Source organism: Coptis chinensis, chromosome 3 (genome assembly GCF_015680905.1).
Source record: "Coptis chinensis isolate HL-2020 chromosome 3, ASM1568090v1, whole genome shotgun sequence".
Classification (NCBI taxonomy): Eukaryota; Viridiplantae; Streptophyta; class Magnoliopsida; order Ranunculales; family Ranunculaceae; genus Coptis; species Coptis chinensis.
The window spans coordinates 12,575,785-12,600,858 of NC_141458.1; the positions used below are offsets into that span (position 1 = coordinate 12,575,785).

Consider the following 25,074-nt stretch of genomic DNA (forward strand, 5'->3'; position numbering starts at 1 on the left):
CATCTGGTGATATGCACAGAACGGTCTATCCGGAAGCTCTATTGGGTTGTTCCGCGGTCCTTCGTACCCCTGTAAATGTTTGATCAACGGCAATATTTCGCTCAATGGTCTATTCAGCGGCGTCACCTCCACTTCCCTGTATGGCCTCCTTTCTCTATTCTCTCGGCGAATCCCTTCCCTTGCTCTCTCCACCCTTGGGGTTTTACCGCGGTTCCTGCTGCTTTCCCTATCCGCGGCACCCTCCCTTCGGTGCTCCCTGTCTTTCTCCAAGGACAACCACGGCTTTCCGACCTTTTTGATTCGCCGGTAAGGTGTCCTCATATCGATGTATTTCTCCACCGCGGATAGAGCTCATGCAAAGTCGCGATCTCATTCTTCGCGACCGATTGGTGCACTCCGTTCACGGTCGTCGCAAAACCTCGCTTTCGAATCGATAACCAGCGGTTCTTTCGTCCGGTTCTCGACCTTGAGTCTCACGCTTGAACCGACACAAATACTCCCTCACTGTCTCCCCTGACCTTTGTCTCACATTGAACAACGCTGCTATGTCCACCGCTTCGTTTCTTCCGGTGGATGAAATGGTCTATAAGCGCTTGTTCCACTCTTGAAAATTCCTTATGCTCCCCGCCCGGCGGCGATCGATAGTACCAATCGGGCGCCCTCCGCAAACTGGCCGGGAACATCATGCACCGCAGCCCATCATACCTCGACTCTTTGCCATAACGGCATTTGTTGCCTAAAGTGGAGGATGTGATCTGCGGGTCACCTTTCCGTCGTTACCTCTCAAATCTAGGTTGGTTAAAACGGCGGAACCTCCGGGACCCAATCCCCTCCGCCATGGGTTTGCGGTTTAGCCCGACCACCACCACTTCGCCCGCTCCACCCGACTCTTCACCTTCGACTGGTTCACTTCTCTATCTCTGTCTATCATCTCTTGCACCCGCTCGATTGTCAAACCTACCACTGGGTTTTCAACGAGGTTTGGGTCCACTCCTTCCTCATCCGAGCCGTCACTTGACTCTCCTGTACCTTCCTCCTCTCTTTCCCTTTCTCTCCTTAACCCTTCGTTCTCCTCTCTCAACCGTCCGATTTCTTCCCTCATAAGCCGCAGCTCCTCTGTCTCCGTCTCTTCTCTTCTATCCCTTTCCTCGTCAATCTCCGCTTCCGGCGTTGTTTCCTGTCCCGCTACTTTCTTTGTCTTGTCTACTCGTTTCTTGGGTGCCATATCTTCTTTGCTTTTCTTTCTGTTCCCCACAGACGGCGCCAAATGTAGGAACCTAGAAATTACTCTCACTCCCTATGTATGAACCTCCCAGTTCCTCTCCTCCCAATGTCTGCCCTCCTTTTTTTTCTCATCCCTTCTTTCCTTTATATCTCTTTTTCCTCCTCTTGTGGGGCCACACACTGTCCCTTCATCCGACGATTCTCCGCCCGTCATTACCTCAATGCGATCCGCCGCTTAGGGTTCCGCGGCAATGTTCCACTGCTCCCCCTTCTATCTGGTTACCATGCCCTCGTTCTCTTTTTGACTTGGTCCACGGTTCTAATATGGGCCACTACATTGTACTTTTGCAGTTTTGGATAATGCAAAAGCCTTTTCTGCCTACAATCCCTACATATATATATATGCTACAATGATAATATAATAACTTTGGAAACTTACTCTTGTATGAAGTTGCAGTGGCAGGGAATTCAGTTACGATCCCGTCGACTTTAAGTTGTTGGACATAAGTAGCTATCTCGATGATTGGATCCGTGAAGAAGTCAAAAGCGATATCTTGTGTATTCATTTATGAGGACTGCCACAAATACGGAAATATTGGCGAGTGCATCTTCTCTACAACATTGGTAAAATTAAGGACAAATCCATCGATAATACTTTTGATGAGGGAGGTCTGCTGAAGCTCAACGATGTCGACAAACTTCTTGATTTCATCCAAAGATTGCTTGGGTACATCACCGATTTCCTCTCGATGGTGAGGATCTTTTTGTAATTAGTGACATTTTTTGAGCTAGAAAGCATCGAAGTATCATCGACGGAATGTACACTTCTGCCGAGTCGCGTGACTATTACGTCATATGAGGCATTGGCCAATGCTTTGGAAACGGCATCAACTACGCTAAGGCCCTTCTTGGATGCAAGGTAGGGGGCATTCTGAGAAAGAAGATTAATAATCGTTAATGATACTGCACTAGTCTGTAGATACAGAATGAGTATGTCAATGTGTATCATCATCTCGCATGTCAATGTCTTAGATATTAAGGAATCAACTATTAGTCAGTTTTCAGTCTGAAGATCTCCCATGCATCATGCAAGCTTCATAGAAGAGTAAGAAGACTGTAAAAGTACATGTGCCTCTAAAGTCTTTATTAGTTTTTCCTGGTTACTACTGTTTATAGTAGACATGTGAAAAAACAGATAAAAGGAACGCACCTCTATGTTGATAAGAATTCCAAGCGAGTGAAAGGAGTTTGCCATTGTTCTTATTTGCTGGGTTTCATGGCAAGAGAGTTTCTTCCGGTACTGCTATTTGTGCTGAAAAAACAAATACCAAAATGAGTGTGAGAACATTCTTCCTCAAAAAGATTAATGGCAGGAGGAGTTCGTGAAGGTGATCTATGATCATAATATGTGTATTTGGTTAGTTATAATCTTTCTCATTTTAGTTACATAAACAGGAGCATGATTTATTTAGGCTGGAGTACTTATTTATGTAAAGCTCTTAATGATTTTCAGATTTAGAAAAAAGACAAGACATTACTTTTCCATCAGCATCAACTTTTCATTTCATTGAGGATATTTTCTCAAGCACCAGTAATTACGTTTTGGCATCTTAAATAATTCTAGACAGGTATAAGCATCAAACACAAGTTTGGATGAGATACGAATATATTCATTCAAATACAAAATACCATTGATGACGATGAACTTACGCTTTAAACTTTGAATTTCGCTTGCCGTTAGGTCAAATGAAAATTAAATATTCCTGTCTTTGATTTGATTTCAGGGACCAAAGAAGCTCGGGCCATGAAAGTAGTCACTGCAGTTGTGTCACCCGTGAGATCTACTGAAGCCAAACAGAAAGGAATTCCATCTTTTGACATTTGGACTGAGCCATCTATTGCCCACCATCTCGGATTGCTTGCTGATAAGCGAGATCGCTGGAAGCTGCATAGACTCAACTTGCTCCATTGTGGGATATGACCAAGGGATCTACAAAATCATATAAACATAGGAGTGAGCTCCCTTATCCACTCAATATAATTAGTTCCCTAAAAGAGCTGAAAATAAGTATGTCACCTCTTACAGCCAACATTTTCTGGTTATGTGCCAAGCAAGCTGAAGAACAGGAAACGTTGCAAACATCAGATGAGATGATATGAGTAACAGTAGTTCTAAAAGCTTCTACTGAGTATTTCTACAAGAAATATAAAGAACAAAACAATAAAAGAGTTTAATAGACACAACTCACCAATAGCCTCAGATGCAGTCGGAGGGAAGTCAGTAGGCACTCCATCAACAAAAACTCTCGGATTATCGGAACCGCAAAGTACTCTTTTCGTGGGGTCATAGCTGTAGTTAAAGCTTTCGGGCATATCATTTGCAAAACCCAAGGCAAATACTTCCACCCTATTTTATGAGCATCGGATACAAGACTAGTAGGAGCCTCTAAATATTTATTGGCATTTGTGGGCCGGATGTATTCTTTGGGGACAAGTATTCCGTGCGAATGTCTTTATTGAAGCCGGATCCTTCAAGATGTTACAGATTTCTTGTTTAGTCGTTGGTTCAACTGCATCTCCTTTGAGAAACTGGAAGATGAGCTTCGTCTTGACTTTGTTTATCTTACCACCAATGCTTTTCAGGAAGGCGATCTCAGGTGAGCGGGGCTGTATATATATACTGCGGTCTACCTGCAACATGGTATCATAGTTATCCATACCCATGCCGAAGGAAATTTCATACCATCACTTTCTGCTACTCCATATGCCAATACCTATGTGGCTAGGCATTATCAAGGCCCCATTGCAGATACAACAGCAGCATAGCGCTTCTTCCATGACTTGTGTGCACAAAAACACGAGAAGACATTCTGTTGCACCCTATTACTGCGAATCTCGCGACTCTCTCAATTTACTCAAATTCCTCTCTATTTTGGATCGGCTGCACCAATTAGGTTGCCTACGTACCCATTTCGGGATCAAGCCGCCGTAGTTCACCTCTCTCCTCACCCCCTTTATGCCTCTCTTGTTAGCCCCTTCTTCTTTTCCCTTCCTCTTCCCCCCTCTCTCTCTCTTAGGTATTACTCATGGGACATAGTATGGTCCTGGGCCTATTCTCTGGGCCCAATACATACTATGGTATGGGCCTTATCTCTTGGGCCAGTACTTATGTGATGCATTCCTGAATATGGCTACTACATTTGCCCCCTCTCGGGTTCGGCGACGGTGACGACGGCGGACCCGAGAAGTCTTCAAACTTCCTTGTCTCTCTCTTTGAACTCTAGATATCCACAGTATCATGTGACTGTATGTAGTCTTCTCCTCCTCAGGACATTTCGTATCCATGTACTCTGCCACTGGACCGTATGTCTGTGAAGTACTCAATACATCTGTTCTTGTTCATATACCCCATTAACGTATCCCCAAAGGATCTCATCCCCTTCGCTTTCTCCCTTCAACTCGATACAATGCCCACAATGTGTCTCAACCCAGCCATAAGCTCTCCTTCATAAAACTCACTACTATGTCCACGGAGTGTCTCACCTCAGCCAACCTCTCTCTTTCCGAAAACTTGCCACTATGTCCGCGAAGTGTCTCAGCCCTGTCATAATCTCTCCTTCACATAACTCACTTCTATATCCGCAGAGGGTCTCACCATTTCATTTCCCTTTCGTAGGACTCAACTATCTCATCCCCTTCACTCTCTCTCTTCAACTCAATACAATGCCCACGATGCGTCTCAACCCAACCAACACATCTCACATAAAACTCACTACCATATCGGTGCGTGTATGCCTCCCTCGACCACCGCTCTCCTTCGGGACTCATCGCCTCTGTCTGCGGAGTGTATCACCTCAGCCACCATCTCTCCTTCAGAGAACTCACCACTATGTCCGCGGAGGGCTCCCCCCCCCCCGATTGTCTCGCTCTTGAGTGGAGTCTGATGAGGGGTAACTCTGCTTGCCCCCAGGTTTGACTCGGATCTCATGTCCGCGGAGGGATCATCCCCCCCGTTGTTCAGATCTCATGTCCGCATATCTCTTGCATCTCCGACCTGCGGCTCAACCAGGCTCTGGGGCTACTCTCTTTGACTGCTGCCTCTCTTGCCCTTCGTCGTCCCCGAAGGTGGCTCATCCCACTCTGGCTCTCTCGCTTTCGAGCTCTCTGTTGGGGCTCTCTCATTGCCTCATGTATCCCTAGCATCTTTGGTCCTTCGCAGAGGCTCATCCCACTCCGCGGGCTTGACCGGGTTGTCGCTGGTTGGGGCTCTCTCATTGCCCCATGTATCTCTAGCATCTATGATCCGCGGAGGGCTCATCACACTCCGCGGGCTCGCTCGGGCTCTCGCCTGTTGGGACTCTCCCATTGCCTCATGTATCTCTAGCATCTCTGATCTGCAGAGGACTCATCCCACTCCGCGGGCTTGCTCGGGCTCTCTCATTGCCCCCAGTATCTCTAGCATCTCTGATCCGTGGAGGGCTCATCCCACTCCGCGGGCTCGCTCGGACTCTCGCCTGTTGGGGCTCTCTTATTGCCCCATGTATCTCTAGCATCTCTGATCCGTGGAGGGCTCATCCCACTCCGCGGGCTCGACCGGGTTGTCGCCGGTTCGGGACAGCTCTGCCTGCCCCACACGCGCTGTTTGGACACAAGGGTCCGCGGAGGGCTCATCCCCCCCGCACTCCTTCGGATAGTCCCACGACATATCCACGAAGGGTCTTCTCGAACCCCTCCGCTCTCCTTCGGAATGCACATCCGGAAACAGCTCAGCCTCCCCCACGTTTGATTCGGACAAGAGGGTCCGCGGAAAGCTCATCCCCCCCGCTCTTTGGCTTAAAGGCAGCTTATCTCTATCTCTTCCCACGAATTGTAGACGTTAAGTAACGCAATATGGTCTCCGACATTTCCAGTATGGAAACTCATCCTTGTTTTATCAGCATGGACCTTTTTGTCCTTCGGGAGGTAAAATATAGAGTTGCCAACGGACAACATATAGCAGCAATTGAGAGGATTTCTTCAGTACATCTGTACTTTTCTGATGCGACAATCGTTTTGGAGAGCATTGGATCAAGTGGAAACTCAGCCATCCTCCTCCCGAGCTTAGTAAGCTCTCCCTTTTTATTAAGTGCATTGAGAGCAAAGAGCAACTCCAATGCTTGACACAATCCTTCATCCGCTGGTGGGTCCATAAAATCAAAACTCCTCACGTCCTCAATACCCATGCTCTTCAGAAGGAGCACGACACTTGCTAGGTCAGTCCTTTGAATTTCAGGCTGTGTATTTTCTTCCAACTCATTATGATAAGTATGCGCAGTGTACAAGTGATAACACTTTCCTGGACCTGTACGTCCAGCCTGACCAAGCCTCTGCGTTGCTGAGGCTTTTGAGATAGGAGTGACAAGTAAGGACTGCATACCTGTTCTTGGGTCGTAGGACTTCATCTTACAGAATCCTGTATCCACAACATATGTTATTCCGTCGATGGTCAAGGATGTTTCTGCTATGTTTGTTGCCAGGACCACTTTCCGAGCCCCTTCAGGTGTGGGTTCAAAGATTTTGTTCTGAAGATCTGTTGGCAAGTTGGCATAGATAGGGCATATTATGAGCTCAGCGATCTTTGTTCCTAGTCCCCTTGTCCTATGCTTCAAAATCTCTTCGGCAGTTTCAATCTCCTCCTGTCCCGTAAAGAATACAAGAATGTCGCCTTTCGGTTCAGTCACATGAATTTTGAGAATTGTGACTATTGCTGCATCCAAGTAATTTGCTTCCGGCGCTGTTGTGAAGTATGAGACAACTGGAAATCTCCTCCCTGGAATTCTAAAAATAGGAGCCCAGTCAAAGTAGGTGCTGGAAATAAGAAGCTTTAGATCACTCTGGTGGCATGTTATGTCCTTAACAAGACCAAATAGAATATCAGTTGAAAGTGTTCTCTCATGAGCCTCATCCACCATGAGCACGCTGTAACTTCTTAAATCAGGCTCACCAAGAAATTCTCGCAGTAGCATTCCGTCTGTCATATACTTCACAACTGTCTTTTCTGATAATGTGCAATCTTCAAACCGAACCGAGTAACCAACCTCGTGACCAACCTTCACACCCATTTCTTGCGAAACCCGAGCAGCAACGCTCATCCCTGCAACACGGCGTGGCTGAGTACATCCAATCTTTCCATGTTTTGTGTAACCAGCTTCATGTAGATACTGGGGAATCTGAGTAGTTTTCCCTGAGCCAGTTTCTCCCACAATTATAAGAACCTGGTGGTCACCCACTGCCTGGAGTAAGTCTTCTCGTAACCGATAAATAGGAAGATCTTTCCTGTCATCATGAAGTTTCTGTACCTCCTTCTCCTTGACAGCGTAGGGTGATTCTAGCTTACTGAACAATTCTTCATTATCCACACATGCCTTGACAAACTCAATCGGGTCTTCTTCAAACACATACTGATAACTACTACCAAATACTTGATTCTTTTCTGAACCAAATTTCATCATCCCTTTTGCTAGCCGATTATTTTCCCAAGAATCACGTACATTAGAACTAGAGCTGTGGTTTTCCCTGTATCGCTGTAAAGCCGCAGAAAACCTTTTCTCCTGGTCCACATTCCCACTGTGTATATCATCATACGATTCTGGAATCCTATACTCCTGATTACAAGCATCGCCCACATCCACCTTGTATCTGCTCACCTAATCTTGAAGCAGCCAAGTTTGCACAAGCACTCAAAGCACAAGACATAGTGAATTCGTCAAGCTTTCTTCCAGATACCAGAAGTTCGCTAAAGAGACTCCATGCTACTCAAACTATGAGTTTCGAACACAACCTGCCATCAGTGATGTCCACGAAACTATATTTGAGAATGTAAACTGTGAGGGCTTAATTCCCTCTTTTCGCATTTGAGAAAAGAGATGCAGCACTTCATCTGCATATTCTTCTTCGGACACTTTTATTTGGAAAAATCCAAATGATCATTCGCGGTAAACATGACAACATTTCGATCGGGCATGAGCTTAAAAATCTTGATTGCATTCTCGAGACCACCATTTTTCGCATACATGTCAAGTAATGCAGTCCCTACAACAACATCAACATCCAGCCCAAGTTTGACTGCACAACCGTGAGCAACTCTTCCAAATTCCCCTGAACCACTAAAGCATGCAGAGCATGCCTTTAAGACACTACCTAGCGCAAAACAATTCAACTTCAATCCAGACTTGTGCATTTTCACCAAAACTCCTAATGTTCTTTCGCTAAACCCACTTCTAACATATGCAGCAATCACCGAGTTCCAAGAAACATCATCTACATTATCCGAACTTTCAAACACAAGTCTAGCATTATCGACCTTACCACATTTTGAGTACATATCAATAAGTGAATTAACTAAAAATTCGTGTACACTCAATCCACTAACAAAAATTAATCCATGTACTATTTCTCCTAACTTAACATCCCGCATTTGAGCACATACACCCAATACGCTCGCATAAGAAAACTTATCCAACGTTACATCAGCAACTCTAGAATCGTGAAACACTTCCATCGCCTTTCCATGGAACCCCATCTGACAATACCCAGAAACTAACAAATTCCACGAAACACCATCTCGCAATCCCGCAACACACTCACTGGCATTCATAGTCCGCCTCAGTTCCTTCCCAAAAAACTCGGTCAACATCCTAATGATAGCAGGAACACGCGAACCTGAACCAACCACCTCAACTGAATGTATATTCTCCACTGTCAAATTTCAAAGATCTGCGATAGCCTTCTCCAAAGGAACCTTCACACGCTCCAGAATAGGAATGCTTATATCCTCAAACTCATCCCTCTTGATGAAACCCCTCACATCTTTCTCATCCATCAAGCACTCGATATTCAAAGGAGCCTCTGGATTTGCACTCAACATTTTCTTCAACTTCTCACAAGCATCTCTGAGTCTAAGACAAGCTCGAGCATTCTGGTTGACATCAATCTTATACTCACCCTTAAACTTCCCCACAAAATGCTGGAACAACACTTCATCAAAATCCCTACCACCAAGATTTGAATCAAAAGAATGAGCCAAAACCTTCAACCGCCCTTTCTTAAACCCAAAGAATACAAACCTCGCATACTAGCATGCCCAACATCACCAAATGCAACATTCACCACCATCATTCTCCGTAAATCGGGCCTTTATAAATCCCATACGCCAAAGCAAGAGCCGTAGTCTCATGAAACAACCTCAAAGGATGCAAACCAAAGAATAGTAGCGATCCATAACCACCCCCTCTAAATCCGTGAAAATAAACGGAATCCCAATAACACAATCCACAACAAGCCAAGATTCAAATTCTTCTCGGCAATCCCTTCAAATCGGATAACACCATTTCCCCATCTTCTACCCCATCTCTCCACTCACCACCGGATCCGACCCATTCACCACCACCGACAACAACGAAATTACGGAATCCTCATCCCAAATTCGACGTACCATACTCCATCACTATCGGATCTCCGATGGGCACGTGAAGGAAGCCGATTTCCATTTGATCATATGCTCACGAGATATTGAAGAAGGAATATCGAGTTGACACTATTGCGGTTCTCATCTCAAGTGCAACGATAATTCCAAATACATCATCACTCTAGGTAGTCTCTTCCCAACTCGACCGAAATTCGAGCATCACCGGAGGCAAGATCCAACAAGACCTTGAAACCATTGTAGGGTACAAACCGGGCGCTCAACATTTGCTTCAATAATACCCACATCATCTTTCATACCATTTTCGCAATCCAACTCATTATTATTCCCTTTAACTGTTTAGAAAGCAACCCAGAATCCTTAGGCAGATTATTTTCACAACTCAAGTCTTGTTTCTCTTCAAAGTCGATAACTTTAGGTGAAACCACCTCCTCAGCGCCTCATTCCGACACCATGGGTGGAGAATTCGAATCCACAATGAAGTAGTCCCGACCTTATTATTAAGCTTTCAGAAACCCCCAAAATAACTAAACTAGTTTCTGGGCTTTAGAGCACCTCCCAGTCTTCCAACTCTCCCCAAATGTGTGTTCATTAATTCATTTACAGCAGCAGAGTGAGTTGGGAGAGAATGTTTATCCCTGCGTCCCCACAGGCGACTTTCATTTGTTGCACCCTATTATCTGCCCGAATCTCGCGACTCTCTCAATTTACTCAAATTCCTCTCTATTTTGGATCGGCCGCACCCAATTAGGTTTGCCTCACGTTATCCATTTCGGGATCAATCAAGCCATTTGTTCACCTCTCTCCTCACCCCTTTATGCCTCTCTTGTTAGCCCCTTCTTCTTTTTCCTTCCTCTTCCCCCCTCTCTCTCTCTTAGGTATTACTCATGGGACATAGTATGGTCCTGGGCCTATTCTCTGGGCCCAATACATACTATGGTATGGGCCTTATCTCTTGGGCCAGTACTTATGTGATGCATTCCTGAATATGGCTACTAGCCTACTACACATTCCTTACTAGTTACAAGCATTTTTTTTGTTAGATTTCCCACTGTTCAGCACTTCAGAAAAACACAGACAACTATGAGGCTATGAATGCAGAAGAAAATTGTCTCACAGATAATGCATTACATTAATTTTTGTTAATTGATTAAAAGTATATTAAAATCAATCAAGATTGGTTACATATTGTTGCTGCTGCACAAAAGAGGGGGGTCCTCTCAAATCTCATCCAACAGAACAACCAAATACAATGTAACTTGGCTATGTTTCCTTGGATAACCGTACCGTAGCGCAGTTAGTTCCTCAAATCTTCTACCGGTTCTCTCCAGACGTTACATTAATAGATTAGGGCTATTTAAGACTTGTAATAGTGAATCAGTGTGCTTACTCTAGTACTTGATTCACTCAAAGACTTGGAACCATAGTACAAAATATCAGGATATGGGTATTTATCGATATTCAATTTCTAAATATGTATCGTGGATATATCACTTTCTTTGGGGATATTTGATATTGTTTCACATGCAAATATCGTGGATATATCCAAAATATCGACAAATGTCGTAGATATTGTAGATATTTCTTAATATATCATGATACATTATTTATATTTATTTAAAATATAATGATAAATATTAAATAAAATTGTTATATATACAAAATATCACAAAATATTGCAAAATATCCCCAAATATCACAAATATCGTTAAAATATCACCGATATTTATAGTCGTATATATCTCTGAACATATTGTGATATTTATATATCTTTCTCTAGAATCTGGATAAATATCGCGATATATCGAGATATTTTGTACTATGCTTGGAACCACTACATTTTATTAAGTGGAAAACGTAAAACAATACATTTACAGAACTACAAAAATATTTTGATAAAATGATGCCGTAAGAAAAACTTTTGATACAGGAACACCAAGCATTTTATCACCAAGAGCAACTGTGTTGCACAAGCTTGATCATGATGATACACTGAGTTGATTTAAAAGAAATTCATGTAAAGAGATTGTCTAATAGACATTACGGAAACATGTTTAAGAGATTTATTTCAATAGCATATTAATCCATACAAAAAGAAGAGCTCACAAATGAGCAAATTCAATTTTCTAGCCAGATAATATCTCAAGCAAAAAAGCCCCAACAGGCAACAGCAGGTACTCAGACTTTTATACTACCATAATGAAAGTCTAAAGAGTACTTGTACTGTGTTCGGATATAGTGTGCTTAATCCTCCAAAAAGTTCAATTAACTCCTTCCAGTAGACGGTTCACATCAACAATCCACTCACCTGTGTTTGTCTTCTCCTTCACTTTGGTACTGATGATATTCAAAAGACCTAAACAAAGAGCCTAAAAAGCGACAGAAGAAAGTACACACATACAATTGACGACTCTGCGTTAGTATTTCTTCCTTCAAGAAAGTACTTAGGTAACCTTCTGATAGCTCCATCAGTGCCATGGAATAGAACATCAGTCTGCAGAAGATACAAAGAAGTACAAATAGAAGACAGGAGCTCTACAAAAAAATGCATATGCCTAATTCTTGTAATCAGGATTGTCCCTGAGCCCAAGCTTATCAAGACAAAAGCAGAAGGATTCCCAATCAGTTCTTCGGAGATATCTAAGAAGCTTCTTTCTCCTTTGAACCATTTCTTGAAGACCCTTTCGAGAATGCTTATCCTGCATCAAGTAATGAATACTTTGTAACCACTTCACCATAACAGATGTTGTGTTTATGGTTCACAGGATCAGGCATTTCATGGAAAACAAGAATAAGAGGTGCTAAGAAAGTTTTTAGCTCTTTGCATCAAACTTTGGAAAAATTACTTACAGTCTAATTTATTCCATATTTCCATGTTTGCTTGTTTAAAAGATGGAAATACAGAGTATATTCATTACCAGAGTAAAACTATCAGAGCCCGAGAAAGAGGTTTTGTTAACAAAAACGGAACTACCAAATTAAAGTATCGAATTGAAATAGATTAGTCAAACCTTTTTATGTAAAACAGATGAGAGATGCTTGATTTTTGTAGTTAATTGTGCCACTGCAAAACAAAGAGATAAATTTGAGTACTGAACAAAATTTAAGTAATTTCAAATAATAGCAACCAGAATTAAAACATGCTTTGACCTTTCATGCCCTTTCTCAAGGAGCAGAATACAATGATTACAGCATAATAGCATAGAGAAGTTCCATTATCAAAGTCCAAGCCAACCTCTTCCTCCACTTCGCTTCTATTATTGTAACACCTCACAAAATGATCTCACCCACTACATTCCTCTCTAAATCTCCTATTTTCTCCCTCATAAGATTCAGCATTCCTGCTTCTACTGCTATTCCTATCCATAGCCTCACTCAGATAGTGTGAATCCAAAGAACAGCAACAGCAACAGTGGTAACTTATGTGAAAAAAATATCCAAGAGTGCAAATGGACATCAAGTTAATGGAGGTTGCAAGTACGAAACCATTTACTACCCAAATATTTACTAGCCAAATTCCATCCATACACCGTCCACGCAGCAGTTTTATAAGTGCTTATATATATATATATATATATATATATATATATATATATATATATATATATATGGTTTGGCTAGGGTGACATCCTAACTGTGACATCCTTATTGTACATCCTATCAAAAAGTGTATTTCAACAATGAATTAGTGTATAATTTTTCGTAGATATAATCTACTCTTCATGGATTATATAGTCCTTCTCTAAAAAATAGCTACTTAAGTTAACTTAAAATAAGTACGTAGGTAAAATTTCAACTATAAAATGCATTCAAACCTAATTTTTTTGTGGTTATAAAGCATTCACCATAAAAATCATCTCCACAAAATTTCAGCTAATTTGGAAACCTCTAACATAGATAAAAATTGTTGTAATCTTTAAAAATAAATCTAATGGTTCATAAATGTCGAGTTTTTGCAATAATTTTTTGTCAATGTTAGAAGTTTCCAAATGAGTTGAAATTTTATAGAGATGATCTTTATAGTGAGTATATCATATCTACAAAACATTGGAGTTGAATTCATTTTCTAGGTGAATTTTTACCTACGTATTTATTTTAAGTTAGCTTAAGTAGCTACTTTTTAGATATATATATATATATATATATATATATATATCGAGCCCGTTATATGAACTCCAAATGAACTCCACCACCAAAAGTGAAATTGAGGGCTGATGTTTGATGAAGATAGTCTTCTCATAATGGAGAATCTTCCTACAAAAAATCAGCCCAAACAAAAATGTTTAACCTTGTCAAAAGTTGTTTTGAAATTTGAAAAATCTGGACCGTTGGATAATTTTATAACAGTGTAAACAAATTTTGATACATCTAGACATCTTCAAAAGTGTTGATTTTTTTCTAAGGATGATCTATATCGTACGAAGAACATCTCCATCAAAAATCAGTTTCTAATTCATTGTTTTTAATGGTGGAGTGTCTATGGAGTTCGTTTAAGTGGAGTTCATATATATACCTGCCTGTTATATGAACTCCACTTAAACGAACTCCATAGACACTCCACCATTAAAAACAATGAATTAGAAACTGATTTTTGATGGAAATGTTCTTCGTACAATATAGATCATATATATAATAAAAATTTCAAGATCAGCTCTATTCAATGAAACATTCCAGACATAAAGTTGAGCTCAGGTCAGGAATCAGGATACAGGACTCCTGAGAACTTGACTCATACATTCACTCGTGTTTACTTGACATACAATAATGGTACATTCAGGTTGTGTTTTGTGTGAATTATGGCCTAACTATATAAACTATCCCGGCACAATGCAACCAAAAGATCTCCAATTCCTTCCTCCCTTAAAATTAGTTTATCTCATTAATCTAAAAATTGAAGACCAAATTTCAAAAGCGCTAATTATGTCAGAACAGGTTTTTTCTTCTTCTTGAGATTACCTATTGTGAAAATCTGATGTCCAGAAAAATGCACCCCATCCCGATATTTCTAGATGTCTTGTTGAACATAAATCCATTAGTAAGTCAAAATCTCAGGACCCCTCCACACACACACAATGCGATATGATATTACTCATTTACTCAATGGAATAATAGGACCTTTTCAGTAACATAAGTAACAACATAGATGGCATGGAAGGTGAAGAATCATGAGTCACTGATATTCTAGTTCTAAGCACATAAATCAGTTCAATGAGAAACACAAATATTTATACCTTGAACGCGTGAAGATCCACAGTCGGACTCTGACATTTTAAACTCATCTCTAACTTTTTTTAACTCTAACTTCAGCTTCTCTGCAGAAGACATATTATCTGGATGGAAATACTGCAGGAAGTATAATTCAAAAGTCAGAAATCACACAGTACTGAACTAATATCCGTACTACGTGTCAAAATGAGTCCACAAAAGAAGGCGCCACAATAACCTCACCAGTAGTGATAGAAATATGTTAACATTCACTTGCCTTTTCAACTAACTGCTCCTTAGGAGGTTGCAGCATATAGTTTGGAGTTCCTCCTATACTGCCCACAATCTCAATCCTTTGCACTGTCAACACAAAAAGTAGTTGTCAAGTATAAAATAATGTAGATTGACACCAACAAGCAAGTAGATAAATAGTTTCATGTTATGCCTACCTTCTTTATTCAGTAAAGAGAAAGTTAATTAGAACATAATATCAACACAAAGCGTTTTTGGTCAGTTACACTGGCATGATTTAAAGCATTTCTCTTAATAAAACGAGATTACAGTGTCAGAAAACAATAGAACAGTTGCATGATGAACCATTTTCCTTTTTCATTGTGGGATAACTCACATATTCATGTGGAAACAAAAGCAAATACGGCAAAAGCACTCACAGCTCAGTAGAATGTAGGGACTAACTACCCCTATGCAATCATCATTTCTTAAAAGGCATTCGCTCTTAGTAACTTCAACTTGAATTCCAAAAGGTAGAGCTTATTCTTTCGGTAATCATAACATTTTCAAAAACATTGGAAAGGCTTACAAACTAAACTTGGAATAGGTAAGTATATGAGGTCAAAAGAGAATCTATATAAAAGAGTGGGTGTCGCAGGCTCCTAGCAAAAGGTAATGAGTACATAATATAAACCTTAAGAATGCAAGATAGGTTAAACAAAGTATAGACACCCTCAACCCAACATGGTCAATCAAAAGAAAACCAAATCATTCATAGCTTACCACAAATGTCAGAGAATCAACTAGTTCTATACCTATGGGAATCTATTCACCTAGTATAATTATCAAGAATGGAAATCTATTCACCTAGTAACTTCATAGTGGAGTGCATCAGGTCGAGTCAAGTCTCAGAGCTCAAGCCCCTAAAAAATTGATATGAATAAGAATCTACAGACCAGTAATCACTAACACCATTTTGTTTTTAATCGGGCACGTCACTCTGTGTTAGTAATATCAATATAAAATAAGAATTACAGAGATTACACGGTTCCAGGGATCAAGTAGCAAGGCTACTCGATCTCCCTCAAGCTCCTCAAAATCCCCAAATAACAATTCTCACTCGTCTCACAAGCTCATTCCAATTGCACTTCTATTTTCCGAAAATTAAATCCCTAAACAGTGAAATAGCACATGCCTAGTATAATTTAAACCCCTAAACTCTTTGACTTCCCATACTACACCTATTTTCAGCTTCCACACAATAGCATTTGGTAGGTGATCTGCTGACCATTGATCACTAACACTAAACTCCATTACAATTAATAAACAACATCCCATATCCTAAAGTTATATCACATGTTTGTCTTTTCTATTATATTATACTTCCTATACTCAATGTTCTTCATAGTCACTGGTGAATTTCAAATACGGGATACAATTTGGGGTGTGAAAGAGCAATATCTATTACTAAGTGATTAGTTGAGGGTGGATGCTCAATACACAGCTTCTACAAAACTTTAACAACATTTTAAAGTTGACCTTTAAATGCATAGATTCAAACTTCCACAATGTTATATCCCCAAGAAAAACAAAAAACTTACCAATCGATTTCTTATCCTTCTCCTCAGTTGTCTGCTTCAAAGTCTGTAAACACTCCCTCAAATCCTTAGCCACAACACCCCCAATTCTGGCATCCATTTCTTTCACCTCATTCTCCCTCAACTTCTTAAGCCTCTCATTTAACTCCTCGAAAGAGAAGCAATTCTTACCGTTGACATCAGTGGGCCTAAGTTGTTTCAACTTCTCTCCCAACTCAGTATAATTATAACTTCTCCCATACTCCACACTCCTCGTCTTCATAGTCTCCTCCTTTCTAAACATAGACGATGGGGGAACACTAGTACCACCACCAGGTTTCATTTTCAAAGTATCTTGAAACTGTTTAAGCGAATAAGGATCCTCTGTCTTCCCACTATCTCTCTCTTTCAAATTCTGATTCCCACGTTTCAACAGTTGTAAATTTTCTAGTATCGAACCAAACGATGTTTTCTTCATTTCTTCACCACCTTTTTCACTCACATTCTTCTTATAAAGCCCGAGCAACGACACCGTGTTTGAAGGCGGGGCAGTTTTACTTTGGAATTGGGACAAGTTTTGACGAATTCGTTCCATTGAATTTGTTTCTGTTGAAATGGGAGGTTTTCGATTTTGAAGACTAGATTTAGTGTTATTAAAATAAGATGATAACGGAGGTGGGGAGGGAGGAGTAAGGTTGTTTTCGTCATTTGAGGATGAGGAAGAAAACAAGTGTGTGACAATTGGAATTTTTTTGGGCTTTGTTAGTTTTTGGAGAGTTAACATTGCTGCGAAATGAGACAAGGTTTGTTTTTTGTGTTTTTCAAACCCTAGTGAGAAGTAAAGAAGAAGAAGAGTGAGAGATGTTTGTGTGTCACCGGGTTTAGGATTTAAGGTTGCATCGATGTTTAACGGTAGATGAAGATAGAGGAGCTGGATACGTAACGGTATTGGTTGGTTGGATACATACTTTAAATGGGCTTAGATAATGGGCCAGATCTTGAAAAATTAGGGGAATAGGTCAGAATTTCAATTTGGATGACCGATCTCTCAGGATGCCAAATGTGATGTCTGCTACGCGCCGTGTTCTAAAAAACGCTAAGTGGTAGTTACTAGCGCCTAGGCCGTCTAGGCACTATAAGAAATGGTCTAGGTGCTAGGCGGTTTTTTTTCCTAATATATTTTATTAATATATATAGTAATACACGATACCCTATACTATAAGAAATGAAACAAATCATTTACCATAACTCAAAAAATAAATACAAACAAATATACTTATTACAAAAAAGTATAATAGTTTAAGAATATTGACTTCATATAAAAACATATTATTTCTTATAGTGGCATATAATTTACATTATGCTTTTTAAACTCATTCAAATCTTAAGCCTACACGGGTCATTAATTTTCAATATTTAATTATTAAAAAAAAAAAAAAAAAAAAAAAAAAAAAAAAAAAAAAAACTTGACTCGACTGCCTAGAGGCCGATTAGTCCGTCTAGCCCACCTAATCGGTCCACCGAGTTTTTAACAAATTTGGGCCTAAGCGAATCAATTGGGCACCGCCTAGCACCTAGAGACCGCCTAGACCAATTTTTAGAACACTATAGCGATTGTGCATCCAAACCCATTATCATTAATCCGAGTGCACATATCAAGTCTAATGGCGACAACCAAATATAACATGCTAGTAAGGTGTCTCATATCATTAATTTGACACTTTTAGCTTGGAAATCATATTTAATATGTCAAATTGTTCCAATACGAGTTTTTTTAGCAAGTTTAAGCATAAAAGCATAATTGAACAAACAACCATAATTGGTGTTGTATGTGCATTTGTGTCGTTTGTTGGAGGTATAGTTGTATTAAAAACGAGTTTCAAAATCCTTAAATTTATTTTTAAATTATAGAATATGCTACACTATACTTAAATCAACCAACATAAAATACTCTTATCAATTCTAAATTTCTAATCAAAATCTTGAGTAATAGGAGAGAACCCAACTAATAAAGAGATTTGAATTCCTATCTTTGGAGATTTTATCCCAAAACTAAATTAGATTATGTGAGTGTGAGTGTGGGCTTTTTGTCCAAGAGTTTGAGATTACATCATGTATTGTGATTGGCCATGGTTTTATTTTTATTATTAGATAGAGTTTTTTTTCTTTTTCTTGGCGGTGTTTAATGAGCTAACGAAGAAGGTCATGGTCACTGAACTTTCGGATACGCTGGTCAACCAATACAGCGGTAAAATCATCATTGTTGTGGAGGAACAAATGTTTATGGACTTTGTTGAAGCCTTGCCCAACTGTCCTGCGACCGTTTATATGTTGTGTATTATGTGTGAGGTGCTCAAAGGCAATGAGAAGGCTTTGGAAAAGACTTTTGGGTCGTTTTATATTTGATAGAGTTTATGACTATTTAGTACCATGTACTTTCATTTTTTTTTTTCCTAAATGGTACATCTATTTTGTTTCTCGTCTATTAGTACCACAAACTCTTAATTTGGTTCAATTTAATACTTTCGTCTATTTTCCATCCCAATTCGTCAAATTTGTATAACGGGGACCTCACGTGTTTAACCACGTGCCAAAGTATGTATCATTCTTACTTTGGCAGACCAAAATTTCCAGTAAGAATGGTGAGAACCAAGTGATAATGAGGCTCAACAGGATGTTATATAGTATGTATCATCCAGAAAATGATATTTTACATAGTATGTATCATTCTTACTTTGGCAGACAAAAACTTCCAGTAAAAATGGTGAGAACCAAGTGATAATGGGGCTCAACAGGATGCTATATAGTATGTATCATCCAGAAAATTGTATGCTACATAATACGGATTGAAGCCGTTGTTTTCGAGCCCCTATCTATCTTCTTCTCAGGCTCAAGCGCGTCACCGCGATCCGAAAATGAACTGCCACCACCAAACAACTTGTGTACACCCTTGAATGTAGATTTAGCTACATTTTTGACATTCTTTGATCAATGACCCATTACTACAAAGAAAAATAAAACAAGTATTAACTACTATTACAGTTCCAAAACCTCCAAACTTCCAAAAATTTCAACAAGGATTACTTCGCAACAAAACAAATGCTATAATTGGTAATTAATGGAATTGAACTAAAACTAACCAACAAAACTAATCGAACAAATGTCATAATTGGTAATGGAATGGAACCCATTGCTATAACGAAACAACTTCTACTAAGATTATTAAAAGAAAAATCAAACACCATTAAATTCAAACAATTTCCAATAGATAGTGGAATTGAACTAAAACTAACCAACAAACTCTGGTATTAAACCAGGACATTGCATTACTACTCAAATTAAGCTTCCATATATATTTTCTACATTTCCAGCTAAATTATACAATGCTTTATACATTTTGAGTTAAATTACAATTATTTCGACATTACAAGTGCCACAAAATACAAACACTCTAAAATGGATAGTTGAATAACACAAACACTCAAACACTACAATCACTACAAACACTTAACTATATTTCTAACTTATTTCAACATTCAATGCAATCTTGGGTTTTCACATTCTAAATAAAATTGAATCAAATGAATTAAAACGAATAGAATTGATAGAAAACAAACCTATAATAATATTTGGTATTTGATGAGAGCACAAGAAAGAAAACGAGTGTTGCCCAAACTCAAATTAGATGAGAACAGGCGAGTGCTGTGTTTCTTAACAATGGTTCACTTTATTAACGACAATGGTGGTTGCCTAAACTCGAATTAAAACGGTAAGAAAATGTACAATTTTTGATTTTTCTGGTGAGTGCGCGAGAGAGATGATACCGGTTAAAAAAGTTGTTTCCGGTTATCCGAGATTTAGGTGGGGTGTATTGGGCTTGCTTTGGACTTCGCTGTTGGGCTTAGAGTAGAGGCTGCCAAATCAAATTTATGTGGTGCACGGACTCTTAGGTAGAGATCTTTAATTATAAGATGGTCAAATCCCCTCTTTCTTGTTCTTGTCAAAAAACATGGACTCAAGTTACAAAACTACTCCCATGCAAGGACTTAAAAAGCTATAATAAACAGCACAGAGGGTACGTTAGTAGTTTCATCTATTACACATTCACACACTCTTTACCGACTCATTTAAGCTCAGCCGAAGTAATAAAACGAGCGTTCCACTCATTTTTCCATTGTTATGAAAAGATCTCCTCTCGTTTCTCCACTTGTTTAAACAGGTCAGTTTCAATTACCAATTTATTCATTCCCTTTCTTTGTTATATTGAAATTTATAGTGTATGACTCTATGCAATTTATTTTACTGTAATTGATGTTATTTGAATCTTAAATTTGTTCAATTGTACCAAAAACTCAATACCCAATCGTGAATTTGATTGTATTAGCTGAATTGTGTGGGGAAATATTGAAAAATTGATAGATCTTGTGTTTTTAGCTCATTTTAAGATTTGGGCTTGTTGCAGATCCGAAGATTAATTGAAAATTGAGTTCAAAATGAGATCTTTAGATCAATTTAAGATTTGGGTATTGATTAGTTGTCTGATTCTTCAATCTGGAGATGGGTTTTATTTACCTGGAAGTTATCCTCATAAACATGAAGTGGGTGATCAGTTGTCTGTGAAAGTGAATTCACTTACTTCCATTGATACAGAAATACCTTATAGTTATTATAGTCTTCCTTTCTGTAAACCATTGGAGGGAATTAAGGATAGTGCTGAGAATCTTGGTGAGCTTTTGATGGGTGATAGGATTGAGAATTCACCGTATAGGTTCAAAATGTACACGAATGAGACCGATCTTTTTGTGTGTCGGTCTGATCCTTTGAATGCCAATGATTTCAAGATTTTGAAGGAAAGGATTGATGAGATGTATCAGGTTAATTTGCTTCTTGATAACTTACCAGCTATTCGGTATACGAAGAAGGAAGGGTACATTCTTAGGTGGACTGGGTATCCGGTTGGGATCAAGGTTCAGGATTCGTACTTCGTGTTTAATCATTTGAAGTTTAAGGTTTTGGTTCATAAGTATGAGGAGCCAAATGTGGCTCGAGTGATGGGTACTGGGGATGCTGCTGAGGTGATTCCTGCTGTGCGGAAAGGTGATTCTGATGTAGCTGGTTACATGGTTGTTGGATTTGAGGTGGTGCCTTGCAGTGTTCGGCATGATCCGAATTCAGTGAAGAACATGAAAATGTATGAAAAGTACCCAGCAGGTATTAATTGTGATCCGACTAGTGTGGGTATGGCAGTCAAGGAAGGCCAGCCTATTGTGTTCACCTATGAGGTCTTGTTTGAGGAAAGTGATATCAAGTGGCCATCAAGGTGGGATGCATATTTGAAAATGGAGGGATCAAAGGTCCACTGGTTTTCAATTTTAAATTCTCTAATGGTGATCACTTTCCTGGCTGGTATTGTTTTTGTGATCTTTTTGAGGACTGTGAGGAGAGACCTCACTCGATATGAGGAACTCGACAAGGAGGCTCAGGCACAGATGAATGAGGAGCTATCAGGATGGAAGCTTGTTGTCGCGGATGTGTTCAGAGCTCCAACCAATGCTTCACTCCTATGTGTAATGGTTGGGGATGGAGTTCAGATACTTGGGATGGCTGTAGTGACTATCTTGTTTGCTGCCCTCGGATTCATGTCCCCAGCATCACGTGGAACACTCATCACTGGTATGCTTTTCTTCTACATGGTACTTGGAATTGCAGCTGGTTATGTCGCTGTACGTATGTGGAAGACTATTTGCGGTGGTGTAATCACTGGATGGGTTTCAGTCTCTTGGCGAGCTGCCTGCTTCTTCCCTGGTATAGGTTTCCTGATATTAACTGTTTTAAACTTCCTTCTGTGGGGTAGCCACAGTACAGGTGCAATTCCTTTCTCTCTGTTTGTTGTTCTGCTCTTGCTATGGTTCTGTATCTCCGTGCCCCTTACCCTCATAGGTGGATACCTTGGCGCCAAGGCGCCCCATATTGAGTACCCAGTTCGAACTAACCAAATACCTCGTGAGGTCCCAGCACAAAAATACCCATCATGGCTGTTGGTTCTTGGAGCTGGGACTCTTCCATTTGGCACCCTCTTCATTGAGCTCTTTTTTATAATGTCTAGCATTTGGATGGGTCGTGTTTACTATGTCTTTGGGTTTACGTTCATTGTTTTGATCCTTTTAGTAGTTGTCTGTGCTGAAGTATCTCTTGTCCTCACTTACATGCACTTGTGTGTCGAGGACTGGAGATGGTGGTGGAAATCCTTCTTTGCCTCTGGGTCAGTTGCCATCTACATCTTTTTGTACTCGGTAAACTATCTTGTATTTGATCTGAAGAGTTTGAGTGGTCCTGTATCTGCAACACTCTACCTTGGATACTCCCTCTTCATGGTACTAGCCATCATGCTTGCCACAGGAACAGTTGGGTTCCTTTCTTCATTTTGGTTTGTGCATTATCTGTTCTCTTCAGTGAAGCTGGACTAAACTTTCGGATCCATTAAAGATAATGATCAACAATCTGACAGGTCTCCTGGATTTGATCATTAATGTTGTGGAAGTTGCTAAAGGTGGTAACAGTCTCATCCAATTTTTCTTGATTCTTTTCTACGTTATAATTTCATTTTGTAAGTCGCAGTTAGTTATTGTAGTCTTATGAATTTGGCTATGGAGAGGGAGAAATTTTATGGAACTTAATTTTGAATGTCATGTATATGAAGTTTGTTAAATGTTTGCTTTGTTTACTGACTTTACTCCACTCTTCTTTTATGCAATCATACATGGCTGTTTTGGAGGCCATGCTCACTGTCTGCTCATAATGATTTCAGTCGTAGACATCCCTAATGTTCTGGTTGACATCTAAATCCAATGCTAAGCTGTTGTCAACTTGAATGATATGACTTGACTCCTGAGTTTTGTGATCATAGATATTTTTTTTTCTTGTTGTATATCTTTCCTGACAGTATTAATTTAATAACATATCCTTAAGCTGACGTCGAACAGTACATAGCACATACATTCTGCTCTCTGGTGTGTCTGCATACTTCCACGTACTTCTTCCTGTGCCGAATCAGAAATCCTACAATGATCTTGCTAAGCTATTCACTGTACTTGTTATATGCTTCTTATTATTAAAATGTTCGGATAATTTTAGATCTTAATGAAGATGATCGAGTATGTGTAGGTTTGCAGAGTAAGTAGCAGTACTGTGCTTGAGTTTACTATGCCGACCAAATCTATAGATGCTATGTAATTGGAATGTTCAGTACTTCCCCAAATACTCGGGAACTAGTTCCATGTCAAACGCTGATGTCATACTTGAATCAGTTTTCAGTTTTTCCTTTTCCAATCGACCAAATTTTGAGTTCATTGACCTCCTCTTGCCACCCAAATGCATTAGTCTCTCTCTCTCTCAAGAAAGAACCAAATTCAAAAACCGCCACGTTCAAAACAAACTGTGATTTGTTGTTTCATCTTCTCTTTTGGAACTGGGAGACTTAAGTACACTCTATCTTCAATGCATTACCTGGAACCAGAAATCTTATGAGTTCTATATATGGAACAAATATCTACAATGCAGAGGTTTGATATTGTTGGCCCCAAAGTTTATACATATATGGGTTAACCAATATTACCCCCTAGATGAGCCAATTAGGATTTTCCCCCACTAGATAGGAAATTAGGGTCTCTCCCCTAAATACACACAAAAAAAAAGTCAAATTGGGTTGACCAATTTTTTTGTGTGTATTTAGGGGGGAGACTCTAATTTCCCATCTAGTGGGGGGAAATCCTAATTGGCTCATCTAGTAGGGGGTAACACTAGTTCACCCTACATATATCCTGTACATTAAGAACCGGGGGCGTTTATATGGGTACTTCATTGCAACCTAAGCTGCTAAGATAAGTTCACACGATACCATCAACTGAGGTATTGTGTTAGAGATTGCATAGGTAGGCACTGTGGTGAGAAGGTGGTAAATTTCTTAATTCATCAGATCTCCGCCAGAGCAAGTGCAATCTCAACTGTTGTTGCAAATGATTGTAGTAAGCTAATTTTACCATAGAAAGAGTCCCTCAACTTCCTAAACTCGTAATAACTTCGTAAGTATTATTTAACAAGTGCTCTACTGCTCCTGAGTTGAATTATTTTACCAAGTAGCACATAACATTCTGGGCTCTATGCACTACTAAGTTCAAACTCGTACACCTTCGAGTGTCGCCTTCCACTCTAAGAATCCACGACCCTGCCCCAACGTTGAGAAAATGTACCTTGCAAGTAAACAATGCACTTTAGCTGTATCAAAACTTAAAATACTACCATTTGGAACATGGAAGTGAATTTAGCCAAGACAATATTAGTACAATTGCACCTGGTTTATATATAACAGAAAAC

The 25,074-nt window shown here is 39.8% G+C and overlaps 1 protein-coding gene and 4 pseudogenes across 2 annotated transcripts; 1 reads left to right on the forward strand and 4 right to left on the reverse strand.

Annotated features, from left to right (window-relative positions):
- Positions 1-2,061: 2,061 nt before the first annotated feature.
- LOC147507994 (glycerophosphodiester phosphodiesterase GDPDL7 pseudogene) lies at positions 2,062-3,948 on the reverse strand (annotated as a pseudogene).
- Positions 3,949-5,677: 1,729 nt separating this feature from the next.
- On the reverse strand, positions 5,678-8,150 carry LOC147507995 (pre-mRNA-splicing factor ATP-dependent RNA helicase DEAH1 pseudogene; annotated as a pseudogene).
- A 17-nt stretch (positions 8,151-8,167) lies between these two features.
- On the reverse strand, positions 8,168-8,860 carry LOC147507996 (pentatricopeptide repeat-containing protein At3g13880 pseudogene; annotated as a pseudogene).
- Positions 8,861-11,728: 2,868 nt separating this feature from the next.
- Positions 11,729-17,622, reverse strand: LOC147507997 (S15/NS1, RNA-binding protein). Its single transcript, XM_086600618.1, has 5 exons — positions 16,726-17,622; positions 15,171-15,253; positions 14,920-15,031; positions 12,700-12,752; positions 11,729-12,387 (listed from the first exon to the last, which is right to left on the reverse strand). Exons 1-5 carry the CDS (start codon positions 17,483-17,485, stop codon positions 12,244-12,246), a joined length of 1,152 nt encoding a protein of 383 aa, XP_086456744.1. The 5' UTR covers positions 17,486-17,622; the 3' UTR covers positions 11,729-12,243.
- Positions 17,623-20,700: 3,078 nt separating this feature from the next.
- Positions 20,701-23,425, forward strand: LOC147507998 (transmembrane 9 superfamily member 11 pseudogene; annotated as a pseudogene). The gene is made up of 2 exons (XR_015217864.1): positions 20,701-20,920; positions 21,164-23,425. The product of XR_015217864.1 is annotated as a transmembrane 9 superfamily member 11 pseudogene (transcript).
- The last annotated feature ends 1,649 nt before the right edge of the window (positions 23,426-25,074 follow it).

Excerpts from the sequence above, each read along its gene's own strand:
- LOC147507997 (XM_086600618.1), bottom strand. The coding sequence starts at position 17,485 with ATGTTAACTCTCCAAAAACTAACAAAGCCCAAAAAAATTCCAATTGTC. Across the intron at positions 15,032-15,170 it reads AGGAGCAGTTAGTTGAAAAG|TATTTCCATCCAGATAATAT; the intron begins GCAAGTGAATGT and ends TACTTCCTGCAG. Across the intron at positions 12,388-12,699 it reads CATCTGTTTTACATAAAAAG|GATAAGCATTCTCGAAAGGG; the intron begins GTTTGACTAATC and ends TACTTGATGCAG.